Source organism: Pararge aegeria, chromosome 4 (assembly GCF_905163445.1).
Source record: "Pararge aegeria chromosome 4, ilParAegt1.1, whole genome shotgun sequence".
NCBI lineage: Eukaryota > Metazoa > Arthropoda > Insecta > Lepidoptera > Nymphalidae > Pararge > Pararge aegeria.
Genome location: NC_053183.1, coordinates 10,943,061 through 10,957,461, shown reverse-complemented (window position 1 = coordinate 10,957,461; position 14,401 = coordinate 10,943,061). Strand labels below are relative to the sequence as shown.

Below are 14,401 nucleotides of genomic sequence, written 5' to 3'. Positions count from 1 at the left end.
GTGTCAGTAAGTACATCCTTAACCGCGTTGAAGTTTGCGTTATGCGCGCTACCGATATCAAGACGCTCGTTCCTGAAGGAGCCGGAGATTGGTCGAAAGCTGAACGCTGTTCGCGTTCTCGCTTGCGTTCAGCTTGCGACGACCTCCATGTGCTTTACGAGTGGAGATCCAATGTTCGATCCCTGGCAGGTGCAATTTGAGAATTTGTAATTGTAGATTTCTCTGGTCTGGTGGCTAGAAACCACCCTAACGACTAAGTAGATTGGAAGCAGCCACCCTCGCTCTTATTTCCCGCAAGATATAAAAATGATTGTGAATGTTGATGTTGGAAAAGAGCAACTACTGAGTTTCTTGCCGGCTCTTCTCGGTAGAATCTGCTTTCCGAACCGGTGGTAGAGTCACTACAAACATACATACTTGACGTTTCAAAAGTGCTTATAAAGTAGGCTAACTTGAAGTAAATGAATTTTGTTTTTTTTTTTTTAATTTTAGGACTTTCCGCCGAGTGAAAAAGCGTTACACGTTCGCGGTCTTAGCTGTCAAACGTTCGTTAAAAATACGTACAATATAAATACAAAAGTGACGTTTGTTGTGGCTTTGGCCGTGGCTAGCTACATCAGGAGTCATCAGAGCCATCAGGTTGGATTGCAATCAGGGGCTACCTTGCGACGCAGGTTGTACGCAAGGGTTTGGCCTTCGCGTAAAGAAATTACTAACATTTAAAGTTGTTTTAATCTCACCCGTCTCATCTTGATCATCCTATATATATATTTTATTTATATATTTGTATAATTTTAAATCTTATTTATTGCACCAACTACCTATCTTTTTTCCTTTTACGCCATTGGTTGCCTGGAAGAAATCGCTATGTAGCGATAAAGCCGCCAAATTGTACTCTCTTGATATGTATTTATATCTCTGTAACTACTTTTTTCTTTGGTGCACAATAAAAGTGTATTCATTCATTCAATCGCTATGATCGCTATGTAGCGATAAGGCAACCAAATTGTACTCTCTTGCTCTATGTTTATATCTATGTAACTACTTTTTTTCTTTGGTTTACAATGAAAGTTGGTGGAAATTTATGTATTCATTCATAAATTTCCACTTCTGGGTCTATGCTCAAAAGCCCTTTCATAATTATAAAGGAGGTTTTCCTTTAAATCGTGTCATCAATAATCATGAAAGGGCTTAGACCTACCAAGCAGCTGGGATGTGTGTTGGCGGGTTTTAAAAATATTATCATGCTCCATCCACAACCATCTGCTTGGTCCATCAATCATTACTACAAAAAATAAATCATCTGATTATGAAATAATTTCCACCACCAGGTACATGGCCACCTGTCAGAATGCAGTCACGCCATATTAAATCCTTATAATTAATATTAAAAAAGGCGGACTAAAATTCGATACAACCGTATAAAACCTCATCCTTATTAATGTATAAAAAACTCATTTTGCAAAAAAAAAGCACAATTTATCTGAATCATCTAACAATGAAAAGAGGCACAAAGAACTATTATAATCATTGAACTTAAGAAGCTATTTTCTCTGAAGAAGCAATTAAATACAAGACGTAATACTCAGTTGTTGTTATAAAAGTATTATTGTGTTTATGGAAATGCTAAACAAGAAACAATTGTATTCAGTAACTGATTTAAATTGCATTTCAATGTCTCGGAATTCTATTATAATTTTCTTTCACAGTTTATCGTTACACTTACAAAAATAACTACACAACTGAACAGAAATAACTCTGGATTTTAAAAGACTAGTCTTGCGATTTCACCATTTAAATACGAGTATAATAGCACTTAGCTTGCAGCTATGTCATACGGTATATAAAAAGAAAAAAAAAATCAGTATAGTGAGTGTGATTGGCGCGTTCAAACATATAAACTCTTCAGCATTTTATTATAAGTATCACCATCATCCTATAAACCAATCCAGTATTAGATTTCTAGGTACTTTTTAGGGACTTTCAAAATCCACGGTCATCGGCCGCTTGTTTCCAGCGGCTCCCAGCAACTCGATGTTTTCTGTGAACCTCTTTGGGGGTCGACCAATGCTGCGGTACAGGGCTGTTCCAGCACCTGGGACCCGAACTTCCATCGATTCTCCGATATGCCCTCATTGCCATTGCTACTGTGGCAATATGTGTTTTTGAATTGGAAAGACGCCATGTGTTAAAATGACTAGCTATTTTTTAACACCCAACTGTTCGCATTGGGTGTTAAAAAACGGCTGGTAACAAATATAATAAATAAATAAATAAATAAACTACGACAATACACACATGGCCATCTAGCCCCAAAGTAAGCATAGCTTGTGTTATGGGTATATGAATAATATAAATAAATACTTATAATATAAAGATAAAAACCCAGACACTGAAAAACATTCATGTTCATCACACAAACTGTCACGTGGAAATCGAACCCACGACCTTGGCTCAGAAAGCAGGGTCGCTGCCCACTGCACCAATCAGCCGTCCGAAAGAAATGGATGTTATTTAAATTATTTATATAAACTACACTGTTCGCATAAAATAAAATCAATCTGATTTTCGACAATATTACCTGTTGATCGAATCAATGTTGTTGTTTACTTACCTTATTAGCATTCAGATTGTACTTGATGATGTCTTTGTGAGGGGGTTTTGGTATAAGTCCGAAGCAGGATCCTAAAGTGTCCTCCGGAGCACCGATACCGATATGCGGAGGTAAACTCTGAACAGATAAACAATTGGTATGTATATGCTTCTATATTATGTTTGCTGGGTTTAGGGTAAAACCATACCTCCTAACACACGTCAACCGACCCGACACCACGCGACTTCTATTGTATCACATGTGTCAAATCTCATAATAATACTACAGCACAGCTACAAATACGTGCGTCTTTCCAATACGTCATATAAACAAAACTATAGACAAATAGTTATTATATATTGTGCGTGGTGTCGGTATGCGGCAGGGTGATTACGTATCTCGCGACAGCAATGCGACAGGCGTAAATCTTGCAATCACTGCTGTCAAACGTCACTTTTCCATACAATAAATAAACAAAAGTGAAGTTTGACAGCAGTGATTGCAAGATTCACGCCTATCGCATTAGCTGTCGCGAGATACGTAATCACCCTGCGTGTTGGGTGGCTTTTTATAAGTGAACAAAGATCTTTACAAATCACATATATGAAGGTATCGTGGAAATACATAGACAACACCCCATCCCACCTTTCATTAGGTTAGGTACCTGTGAGATCTGATTCTGATTTTATCTGATCTTGTGATTGTATTGCTGGTGAGATCTGGGTTCGCATGGTTTTATGTTTCGTCATTTCACCCTCAACGCCACGCTAATTTGATTGTTAATTTTGCCCACTAGTTGGCTAGTTATCCCCTCCGGTAAGTTAATTATACACAATGGGCGATTGGTTGCTTCCAAACGTAGTGGCATATACAGTATTAATGTAAAGGAAGTTTTATCGGGAGGGTGTCGAGAACGTTTTTTTTAATATCGATGGAAAACATTCTACAAATTATCATTTCCTTACCTTAGGGAACTCCCTCTTAGTTTCGTGACGAACCTCAATACGCGGCGGCTGTTCTATGTTCAGCATGGCCCTGTATAAACGTTATAAACTGCGATTATAATGTTGTTAGAGAAACGAGACAATAGCACGTCAAGAGCAGAGTTCGAAACTTGTACAGCTTGTGGGCAGAGTAGGTACTGTTTGTATAGATTGTTCGTTTGCTGACGGCATGACAAACGTCGAGTAAAACTTTCCGTTGCACCCAGTCTGGATGCTATAGTAATGCAGTTTATAGCAATGATAAATGCACCTAATTTTAATGTTCAAAGTAAGATCGATTAAGAAATTACCCATCGAATATGACTGGACAGTACAGAGATGATAATAAAGCATTATATAAATCCATTACCAGCCCACTTTAAGATACAGGTCTCCACACACAATGAGAAGGGCTCGAAAGTCGTAGTCCACCATGCTGGCCTAGGGCATATTGGTTGACTCCACACGCCTTTGGGAACACTATGGATAACTCTAAGGCATGTAGGTTTCCTCAAGATGTTTTTCTTCACCGTTAAGTGATATTTAGTAATTTAAACGCATAGAAAAGTTAGAGGTGCTGCAGTTCGAACTCGGCAACCCGTAAGCGAAGTCGACGTAAAAAGTGTAGTAAACATAAATTTAATAACATAGATAAATACAAGATATTGCTTTGTATGAATTTGTTATAATAATAGAAATACTGTAACAAGCAAAGAAAGAAAGAAAGAAAAAATGGTTATTTGAGAACCAAATACACATTTTTAGTACAGAAACAAAAACAGAAGACATTTTGAATAATAATTGCGCGTGTGGTCCCAAAATAGCCTACACTCAGCATTTACAAAACCTGTCGAGAGACCAAAGAGTGCCAAACGGGTACGCGGACGGATGTTTAAATACATGAATAATACTACAATTACAACTAAATATATTCTCAAAGAGACTATCATTAATAGTGCATTTTTGTACACCTTGCACAAATAGTAGACTGTAGAACCAAGTGCTACAATAAAACAAGCTATTTGATTTGAGACGTTTATCCATTCCAGTTTATATTTTCTTTTGCCATCAGATTCTGGTTTACCAACAAACATTATACCTATGCTCGATCATCAAAAGGATTTTGTCTGCTTACACCTAGCATTTAAACCAATTACCAAAAGAACACGAGGATTGTAAAACAACAATATTCGCCCTCCATGACTTGGAATAGCTTCATAAATAAATAATGATTGATCGAATTGCTAATGAAATAAATGATCCGATACGAATACCCGGTCAGGCCTGGAAAACGGAATACTTATGGGTTTATCCGGTTGCCTAAGGGTTTTTCCGAACCTATCGAAGGATAATTCGTTAAAGGCCTTCTTTATCAACTATTAACCTTGTTTCTGAGGTCCGTGTTAGCTCCAAAGCACCCTCGATTTGTTGCCGAACATAAACCTCAATCATTAAGTAGTAAGTTTAATAGTCATAGTTATTTCGTTACATGTTAAGCGGCGTAACCTTAAATAATGGGTTAAGGTATTGATATGGTGCTCTATTTATTAAATCGATTGTCTTCGGCATGTCTTTGTTAGTAGGGAAGTAACTATTTTTTTTAAATTTTACAAAAAGTTAGTTCCTGTCTAAAATCTCGCCTGGTAGTTAGTGATGATGCAGTCTAAAATGGTAGCAGGCTAATCTGATGTAGATGTAAATATACTACGTTATTACACACATCGCAATCTAGCCCCAAAGTAAGCGTAGCTTGTGTTATGGGTACTAAGATGAGTCATGAATATTTTTATGAATAATATATACATAAATAATTATAAGATACAGATAGACACCCAGACACTGAAAAACATTTATGTTCATCACACAAACATTTTCCAGTTGTGGGAATCGAACCCACGGCCTTGGACTCAGAAAGCAGGGTCGCTGCCCACTGCGCCAGTCGGCCGTCAATCTGATACAGATGTGGCAGATATATTCGGAGAATTCTGTCAGTGGCATGTAATAGTGATAAGTTTCGAGATAAGAGTCGTCTTACGAATGGTCGGTAATTTGTCATAAGGCAGCAAACGTTCGGGGACGATAATTATCTCATTAGTGAAATTAACTGCATCGGCGTTTTAGGCACCATCCTATTAATTATAATTATAGCTTACTAGCTGTTCTCGTGGCTGCTGTTGTGTAGCTCGTGGTCGTTCTGATGCTCGTTTTCTTTGTACGTGTTTCGTTTTATTACGGTTTTTTACTATATACTTTCAATATCATTGAAGTAACACGGTACCAAAATTCGAATTAATCGGACATAAGGAAGTTAGTCAGATCCCCTCATCAAATAGAAAAGAGCTGACGATCTTCAAAAAGCTAAACAGATTTTAATCAAACATGGCTAATAACACTCGGGGTGAAATTATCTATGACACAAAAAAACTTCACGGAAATCGGTTCTTCCGTTTGGGAGCTACGGTACCATAGACAGATACACAGATACTCTGACAGACGCGTCACAAACAACAGTAATAATTAAATTCCCCGGCCGTTAATTATTTGCTTTGCCTATGCTTTGAAAAATTGTGTGGATATCACCAAGCTCTGAGCTTGGGCATCACATCGTTACGACGGGGGTGGTTTTATTTTTCTTAATTCTTTGTAAAACGATTTGTTAATTTTTGTTAAAGTGTTAAAGTGAATATTTTATTTTTTTGCCTATCTGCCCAACTAACCAGTAGGTACCTATTTATTTTAAGAAGCTAGAAGGCGTAAGCACGAGCCGTGAGGAATTTCTAAATTTGTTAGTGTGCCGCGGACTTTCAAAGGTTGGGAACCCCTGGCCTACAACATTTTTCAGGAATCGGGCTCTCAAATATACTTGAATTTTAATCCGACTGATAGTTATAGACAACTCTTCAAACGAACAAGTAACAAACTCTTTTTCTGTTAGCAGAGCGAGACGTTAAAATACTAATATACCAATAAGAACTAAACGTAAGTTGTATAAAACGGCAGTATGACCAGTACTAGTGTAGTTTATTACTTTTTTAAATTTAATATTGGGACTCTATGGCACCGTATTCAAATGTGAAAATACGAGCCATTTTTGGCCCTTGAGTTTTACCTGTGTTCATAAAGTAAGTACCAGTAATTAGTTATGAGACATGTTTGTAGGTGCAATTATCCCAATTATGGATACATCATACAAGCAAGTATGTTACACATAAGTTACGCCTAAGCACGTGACTGATACGTGGCCATTTTCATTAACAATACAAGATAATACAATTATAGAAGTATAGATCGCGTCACATAGTAAGAGCGATGGCGGTCGACGCACGATATGATATTCAATCCGAATAAGTGGAATTATAAAACTTTCTACTGTTATGCTTGCGTAAAGTGCGTTTTTATAAATAAACTTTAACTCTTTATCTCCCCCCTTTTGGGAGGAAAATGTTTATAAATCCTTAAAATTTACCAATCAGTTGTCAAGCTAAATACTATGTTTTTTCTGTCTCATATAAACTTTCAACTCCTATTTCAAGACTGAAAGCACAACGCGTTCCTCAAATATTAGGATATTGAATAAGAAAAATATTTTTTGCATTTAATTACCTTATTTTTGGCGCGAACAAGAAAAAAACTCTTCAGCTTTATTAGGATAGGTTAATATTAAATAGACCTAGGTTATTATACGTGTAATGAAACATGTATTACTAATAAGATGCTGGCTGCAAGAGCTTCGTTTTCATCACACTCACGGTTTAATGGAGACTCTATAAAATTGAGTTTCGTAAAGAGCCTTTTCTCGGCATATTCTGCGATGCAATTTAAACCAGTGGTGTCATTGTAACGCTTTATATTCTGACAAATTTGACATTCCAAATGAGATAGGTTTACTTAAAATACGGAATACTCAAAAGTTCAGAATCATGACAATTCATTCAACTGTGTCAATTTGGCCGTTCCTTTTACTTAACCCCAATAATACAGAGGCCTGCCATTTACAATAATAATACAAGATTATATAATTATGGAATACCATGTAGGCCTAATTGAACAGTTGCAGGTAGGTTCGGTTTAATAGCATTGTGTACAATACAATTCAATTTCAACTTACGTCAAACTTTAAACAATAATTAAATTGTATAATGTTTGACGTACTTACATTGTTGAATCCAGTAGGTAGTTCAATTCATGTTCCCATGACTGATATTTGAAATAACAACATTAATTTAATCCATTAGCATGATTTTGATGATCGCTAAATGTGATTAATGAGTAGTCTATTATGTAAATCCTAGTTTTATACACGACATTTGTATATTGATTAATTGTAGGGGCAATGTGTCATGTTCATCGCAAATACATACATACATATCAGACTAAATTAATTAATATTACTTAATTCATTCGTATATTATTCCATTCTAACACCCTTGGTAATAACCATTTTTAGATTACACTAGCGTACCCAGCCCGCTTCGCCGGGCTAGATTTTGCTTTATTTTATTTAAACAATAAAATAACATCATTAAATTGTTAATTTAACGCTCAAAATATATTAAATCATTTATTTCTCACCGTATTCATTCTCTTCTATTCTCTAATCGAGCGGGTGAAGATCATTATCTACACCCATGTACACCCAACAATAGAATATCATCATATTAAATAAAAGCTGTATTTGGCAGTTTGACAGTTCAAAATTAGAAGTGCTCCGATCGTCACCAAACTTTACAGGATTACTCGACAGGTCAATCCGGAGATTCCCTGAAAGTTTCATTGAAATCAGTCCAGCCGTTTCGGAGTCTATACGGAACATACCCACACACTTTTTTGATACTTCGCCTTTTCTCTCGCGTGGCTAAACAGCTGATTTCGATCGGATCCGATCCGATCTTGATGAGATTTGGCATATACGTACGTATACGTTGCTCTCATAGAATAGACAGTTTTAGAGCGTGGACCCATCACGCTGCTACAATGCGGATTGGCAGGCTTTAACGTCTATTATCTCAAGTACATGATAAGGACAGAAGACTTTACTTGCTCTCCGGGGCACGGGGGCTGGTACCCACAAAAAATTCTTAAACAAAAAATACACAATACGTACCTAACAATTTCTGGCCTGACATGAGATTCGAAACTACTATTTTCTATTCGGACCTAGTGATTACGTAGCAGTACGTCAACATAATCGTTACAAATTCAGATTTTGGATACCTAATTATGAGTTCTTGCATCATGGATAGGGTTGGAGATGATGAGGACGGCGATGATTAGACACAGCATCAACATCGGAGTTGACAATAACACTACGGATTTTGGCAATCAGAACGCGTCGGTCCCGGATATGAGATAAAGTAGATTCCTAACCAACGTGGCCTTAGCAGTATGGTCAATATCTACGGTATAAGAAAGTACGCTTGTGGTAAAGAGCCTAACTAATAACTCCTTAAACCATTCTCATAATCCCGAACAGCCATCCATTAAATATATCATTCGTAGCTCAGAAGTTGGTCGATACCAAAATAAATTCTTATTCAACGCTCATACTTAGGTTCAAACTTCGTACATATTAAATTCAAAAGTACGACTTAAGTACGGATTACCACATCTGCTCGGAGCACTCTGGAGTAATCCTTTAAGTACAGTTAAAACATCGAATCATGAGTTTTGCTTTGGTATGGGTTCACACTGCAAACTAATAGTTAAGACTGTTATAAGTGTAGGTGTGTGTAATTGACTGTTTCTTTTTAAGTAAACGATAGGTTTACGATTGGATACGTTACAGTGATGTTGACATTTATGTACACAAATCTTAACTACTAAACCAAATGGACAGGTCTTTCTCAATGTCACTTTAGAAAGTATAGCACTATTTTTAGACCTGTTAAATTAGTTTAATTTAGATCGTAGAACACTCAATTAATAATGGTGATAAACGGAGTTCACTCCGAAAACTAACTTAATACTGCAGACAGTTTAGATTTAGGTGTGTTTACTTCACTGTGACTTTTTAGGTAATCGAGAGGTATACGGTGCTGTGGTGCATTTTTTTGTAAACAACTCGCTAAAGTATAAAACTAAATTGACAGGTCTTAATTTAGTGACCTTTTCACTATTTTATTTGTGGAAAAATAGCACTATTACTAAACCTGATTAATTAGTTTTGTTTAGATCGTAGAACACTCTCTACTAATATTGGTTATACAAATGTATGCAATGTTTACATTTGATCAATTCTATTGCCTGCTTTTAATGCGTTATTATTAATATTTTATTCCATAGAGAATCAGGTTCGGGTCAACGAGAATATCGATATTCCGAAATCTAGAACGTTTGTTTTTTAATTCAATGACTTCATATAGTATGCACTCTATGGCGTTTAATTTACCGTACCGTATTCAACAATTCAAGCGATCGACATTAAAAATTATTTGACTGAAGATTGATTGCCTTCCCTTTCACATCAACGGTTACGGTGGCTCCTAGCCTATAGGCTATTGGAATCATGAAACCCGTCAGGGACTACTGATCTACCTATGACTGAAGGTACCCTAGTTAGTAAAATCTATCCTTCTTGAATGACCAACCAAAATTTGTTTATTATCTAAATTGTACGAATTGCCAGCGTTTTAGTGTCACCGTGGAAATAACTTTTCTGATAGTTTCTAATCGGTAGAAACCTGTTGTCAATAACCAAACCTATCAAATCATACATTTTGTTTGGTGACTGTCAGCAATGTAAAGTATAAAAAATTACCGTTGGTACCAACCTGTAGTATTTTCGCGTAAAGCTGTCACAGTCGAATAGCAGGAACCGGCGTCCGAGCAAGAACACCGTCTGCCCCACAATAAGGTCCCTGGGAGCGTAGTATTCTGTTATTTCCTCCTCCGTAGTTTCCAGAGCAATCGACGGGAAGGTTACTGAATAAAGTAGGAGGCGTTAGGTGTAATCAAAACCATAAATATTACAATGCGTCTGTGCCGAATGTGGGTATAGAGAATAGAAGCAATATCAGGTGCACAATCTAAAATTCAGTGTTCAATTGCCCATTCGACTATTTTATTTATTCTTAGAGGATAACGACTATTGCATTTCCTGCGAAATCGAAAAGTTACATTAGAGATAAATAATTGATTGTTTGTTTTGTCAAGGTGAACCTACTTAAAGAGTTGTTTGTGTTACTCCACTACAAATCAGCCCAAGACTGCAATATCACCTGTTATGTGATAATGCAGCTTAAGATGGCAACGATATTTTAAGCCCAGTCATACCCCTAATTGGCACCATCGTACCGGGCCTTTAAATCGCTTGGCATCACGTGTTTGTCAATCCCCCTATTAATTATTAGGTATTAAGCCACGGCCAGAACCTCACCTCGTCCCACCAGACCAGACCAGACCAGGGAAAATCCAGAATTTAGGAATTCTAAATCTGCCTCTGACGTTATTTATTATATTCCAGCAAAATCAATAAGTCAAAATCATCATGGTTTTTATTTTAGGTCATATTACACCAGGTAAGCGATGATAGAGTTTAAGATGGTAAAGTGCTAATTCGTTAGGGGTATGCCAGTAATATTAAACCCATACCCCAAATTGGTTTCCACGCGACATCGTACTGGAACGCTTAATCAATTAGCGGCACGCCTTTGTCGGTCGGCATACTAGCCAAGGCCAAGTCTCCCATTAGACCAGACCAGAGAAAAGCCAGATATTTAAAATTCCCAAATTGTTCCTGCTAGGATTCGACCTAAGACCTAATACTTTAAAAAACAAAATCTGCGCTCGTCATAATCTCAAATATTCGAGTGTTCGATTTTTACTTATGTCTGATGGGAGGCTACAGTTCACTCGCGTGACTACAGGTGAGATTGTAGTCCAGGGGTAACTTGTATTGGAATAAAGAAATAAAAAAAATCATTCTCTTTTTTTCAATATTCGCTCAACAATATATAGCACTGACAAACCGGATTGGTTCTTTAATCCCTCCCGATGTTATGTAGAGCAGATGTAACGTATCCAAATCCAATTTAGTTAAATTGCAATACTGCTTCCATCCTCGCATTTAACCCGTTGGATTGCTTTTTGATTTCCAATTCGTTTCAATTATATACAATATTAGCTGTATCCCGCGATTTCTCCCGAACGTATTGTTTAATATATATAAATTATTATATTAATATATTATTATTAATTACGGAACATAACAATATTATCTTGTCTATTCCTGACTGCAAAGAGTATAATATAATCTACAATAAACTGAACTAAATTGTAGGCTATTTTGAAAAATCTATGATCGATGGTTGGTATGATCTTTGGAATTATCTACAATATTCATTCACATTTTATTTAAATAAAAACAAATAACCAACACGTATTTAAATTACTCCCAAACTAAGCGTCCGAATAACATATACCTAAATAGTCTTTTAAACGTTGTATTTCACAGGCTTTGACTAAGATGGTCACGGGACGTTGTCGGAAGGGGTGTAAGTAGCCAAGGACGAAGTCTCCCATCAGACCCAGACAAGAGTAAATAAACAAATAGCCCCCGACGGGCATCCAACCCGAGACCTCCTTTTATGACAGCGTACACGACTGCACCAGAGTGGTTTCCTTTACTCCCTTAAATTAACATTGTTGGAGGGTCAATAGATAGTCCGGAATTACTTACTAAGTTAGATTTAATTGTACCCTCACGATTGTCTAGGCATAAAAAAAATTCTGCACGTACCCTTAATTAAAACTAAGAATAGATTTAATTACTTTATAATCCGTGTCTCTCGCATTATAATTTTGTTTACAATGACCCCGAAATTGACTTATTTTATGGTAATATGAACAGTGTACGTCGCAACTTAGTAGATAAACTGCATGCTTGCATGCAAGGTAAACTTAACACTTAGTTATTTTTTACCCTGTGTACCCTTGTTTATAGAAGACTTATCTGTGGAAACCTGTTATTAGTTTTAAGTCGACCAATTTGTTAACTAAGATACTAAATATCTACGACTGTTGGTTTTCCAATTAAAGAAAAAATAAAATAAAATAAAAATAAATAAATTCGTCTACGAGTCACTTTATCGGGCAAGGTTTAAATGTTGTATAATATAAGTAGAATGGCTGTACCAGGCTTAAAGCAATGAGGACCAATTTTTTACTTAAAAATGCCATTAAATTAAATGTTTTCGATGTACACATGTAGTGTTTATTGATTTTATTATCCATTATTTTATTTAAAGTTATATACGAACATAAAAATGTTTAATCCATTTTGGCTAGCGGTAACTCGATTGGTTGATTTGTCATAGCCAATATAAAAATAAAAAGATAGCGGTGGGAATCCTTAAGTAATATTACATAAGTAATACTGCAAGTATTATTTATAATCCTTAAGTAATACTGCAAGTGGTCAACAACCGGTCTCTGGTCAACTATAGGGTCAATCACCCTATGTACAAATACAGGGTAGGTTGTTGTATTTCGTTGTTTTTTAATCCCTGATCCCTCACATTGTTATGTAGATCAGATGTACTGTATCCAAATACAATTCAGATCAGATGTATTGAAGTCAAATTACAATAATGCTTCCACCATGGCATCGCTTTCCAACTTCCAATTCGTTTCAATTAAATAAAATACAATTATGTTAATTATAATTGCTCTTATCGCTCTGCAATTATTCAGGTCATTTAATGAGCGACTGGCTCAAATTACCCACGTAGATAAAGCTAAATGCATAACTGTTAATCGGACGCTTATGATAACAACCTGTACACAAATGCGGGACAGATTGTCCTACGTTCTGCTGGTGTATTACGCAGGATAAAATCGGTAATTACTTATTGGTGGCGGTTCTGCTATTCTCTAATCTTCAAACTAAATAATTTGAAAGATCTTAAGTTATTGCTGTTCTTGTCACCTCTAACCTTTAAACTAAATAATTTGACAGGTCTTCAATTATTGCTATCCTTTGCACACTGTATCCTCTGGAAGAGGATAGCAATATTTTCAGACGTGTCGATTTATTTTATTCTATTGAGATTTATGTACTACGTAATGGTCTGGTCTGGTGGGAGGTTTTTTTGCTAAAGTTAGTACTCTACCGAGAGAGCCTTGCCTAATTAACACAAGGGCTAACCCTTTACCATCTTAGACTAGTCACTAGATCCTTACTTAACTATATACAGTGGCGTGCACTTCATACATGCGCAAAAGCACTGCTTACCCTAAAATTGATATATATCTCGTATAGCGGGAGGATTTTTGCCGTTTTATGCTATTTTCCTGCTGTATGCATACCCTGGTAAGAAACCAAGTGCACGCCACTGACTATATATACAGGATAACTTGTAGAGGAAAATAAAATTTAAATTTAAAAATAATCCTCACTTTATTTAAAAAAATACTAAGTGTTAACAGAATTGATTGAGCAAACATTTCAAGTTTTAAATTATAATATCATTACTAGGTGAAGTGTCAGTTTTACGTTAGACGTAGCAATTAATGATTGCCTTGTTTAAAATAGCGTGACGTCTAAATCCCGCCAAGAAAGCAGGAATAAACAATGAATATTTGAGTTTCAGCAAGCTTGTGTTAATAGAGTGCTCCTTAAGGCGATTAAGCTGTGAAATTTTGATATTACGATGTCGCGCACTCGAGGTTATTTACCGACAAGATTAAGAGTAACGTCGAGAGAATCGTAACTGAGAAAGTTAGTCTTCTGATTTCCCAATAGCATTCAATCAAACTTTGTTAATAAGTATAATAGATTTGTTTCCTTGTTAACTATGTTTGCTTAATTAGTAGTTCCCTTTTTATT

General features: G+C 36.2%; 1 protein-coding gene across 1 annotated transcript in view; it reads right to left on the bottom strand.

Moving 5' to 3' along the window:
• Window positions 1-14,401, bottom strand: part of LOC120623480 (EF-hand domain-containing protein 1-like) — an 83,321-nt gene that overhangs the window by 10,974 nt on the left and 57,946 nt on the right. The window contains exons 8-10 of the mRNA XM_039889517.1: window positions 10,347-10,497; window positions 3,559-3,628; window positions 2,615-2,731 (exon numbers count right to left, since the gene is read on the bottom strand). Coding sequence (XP_039745451.1) covers window positions 2,615-2,731; window positions 3,559-3,628; window positions 10,347-10,497 — 338 coding nt within the window. The remainder of the gene's footprint in view (window positions 1-2,614; window positions 2,732-3,558; window positions 3,629-10,346; window positions 10,498-14,401) is intronic.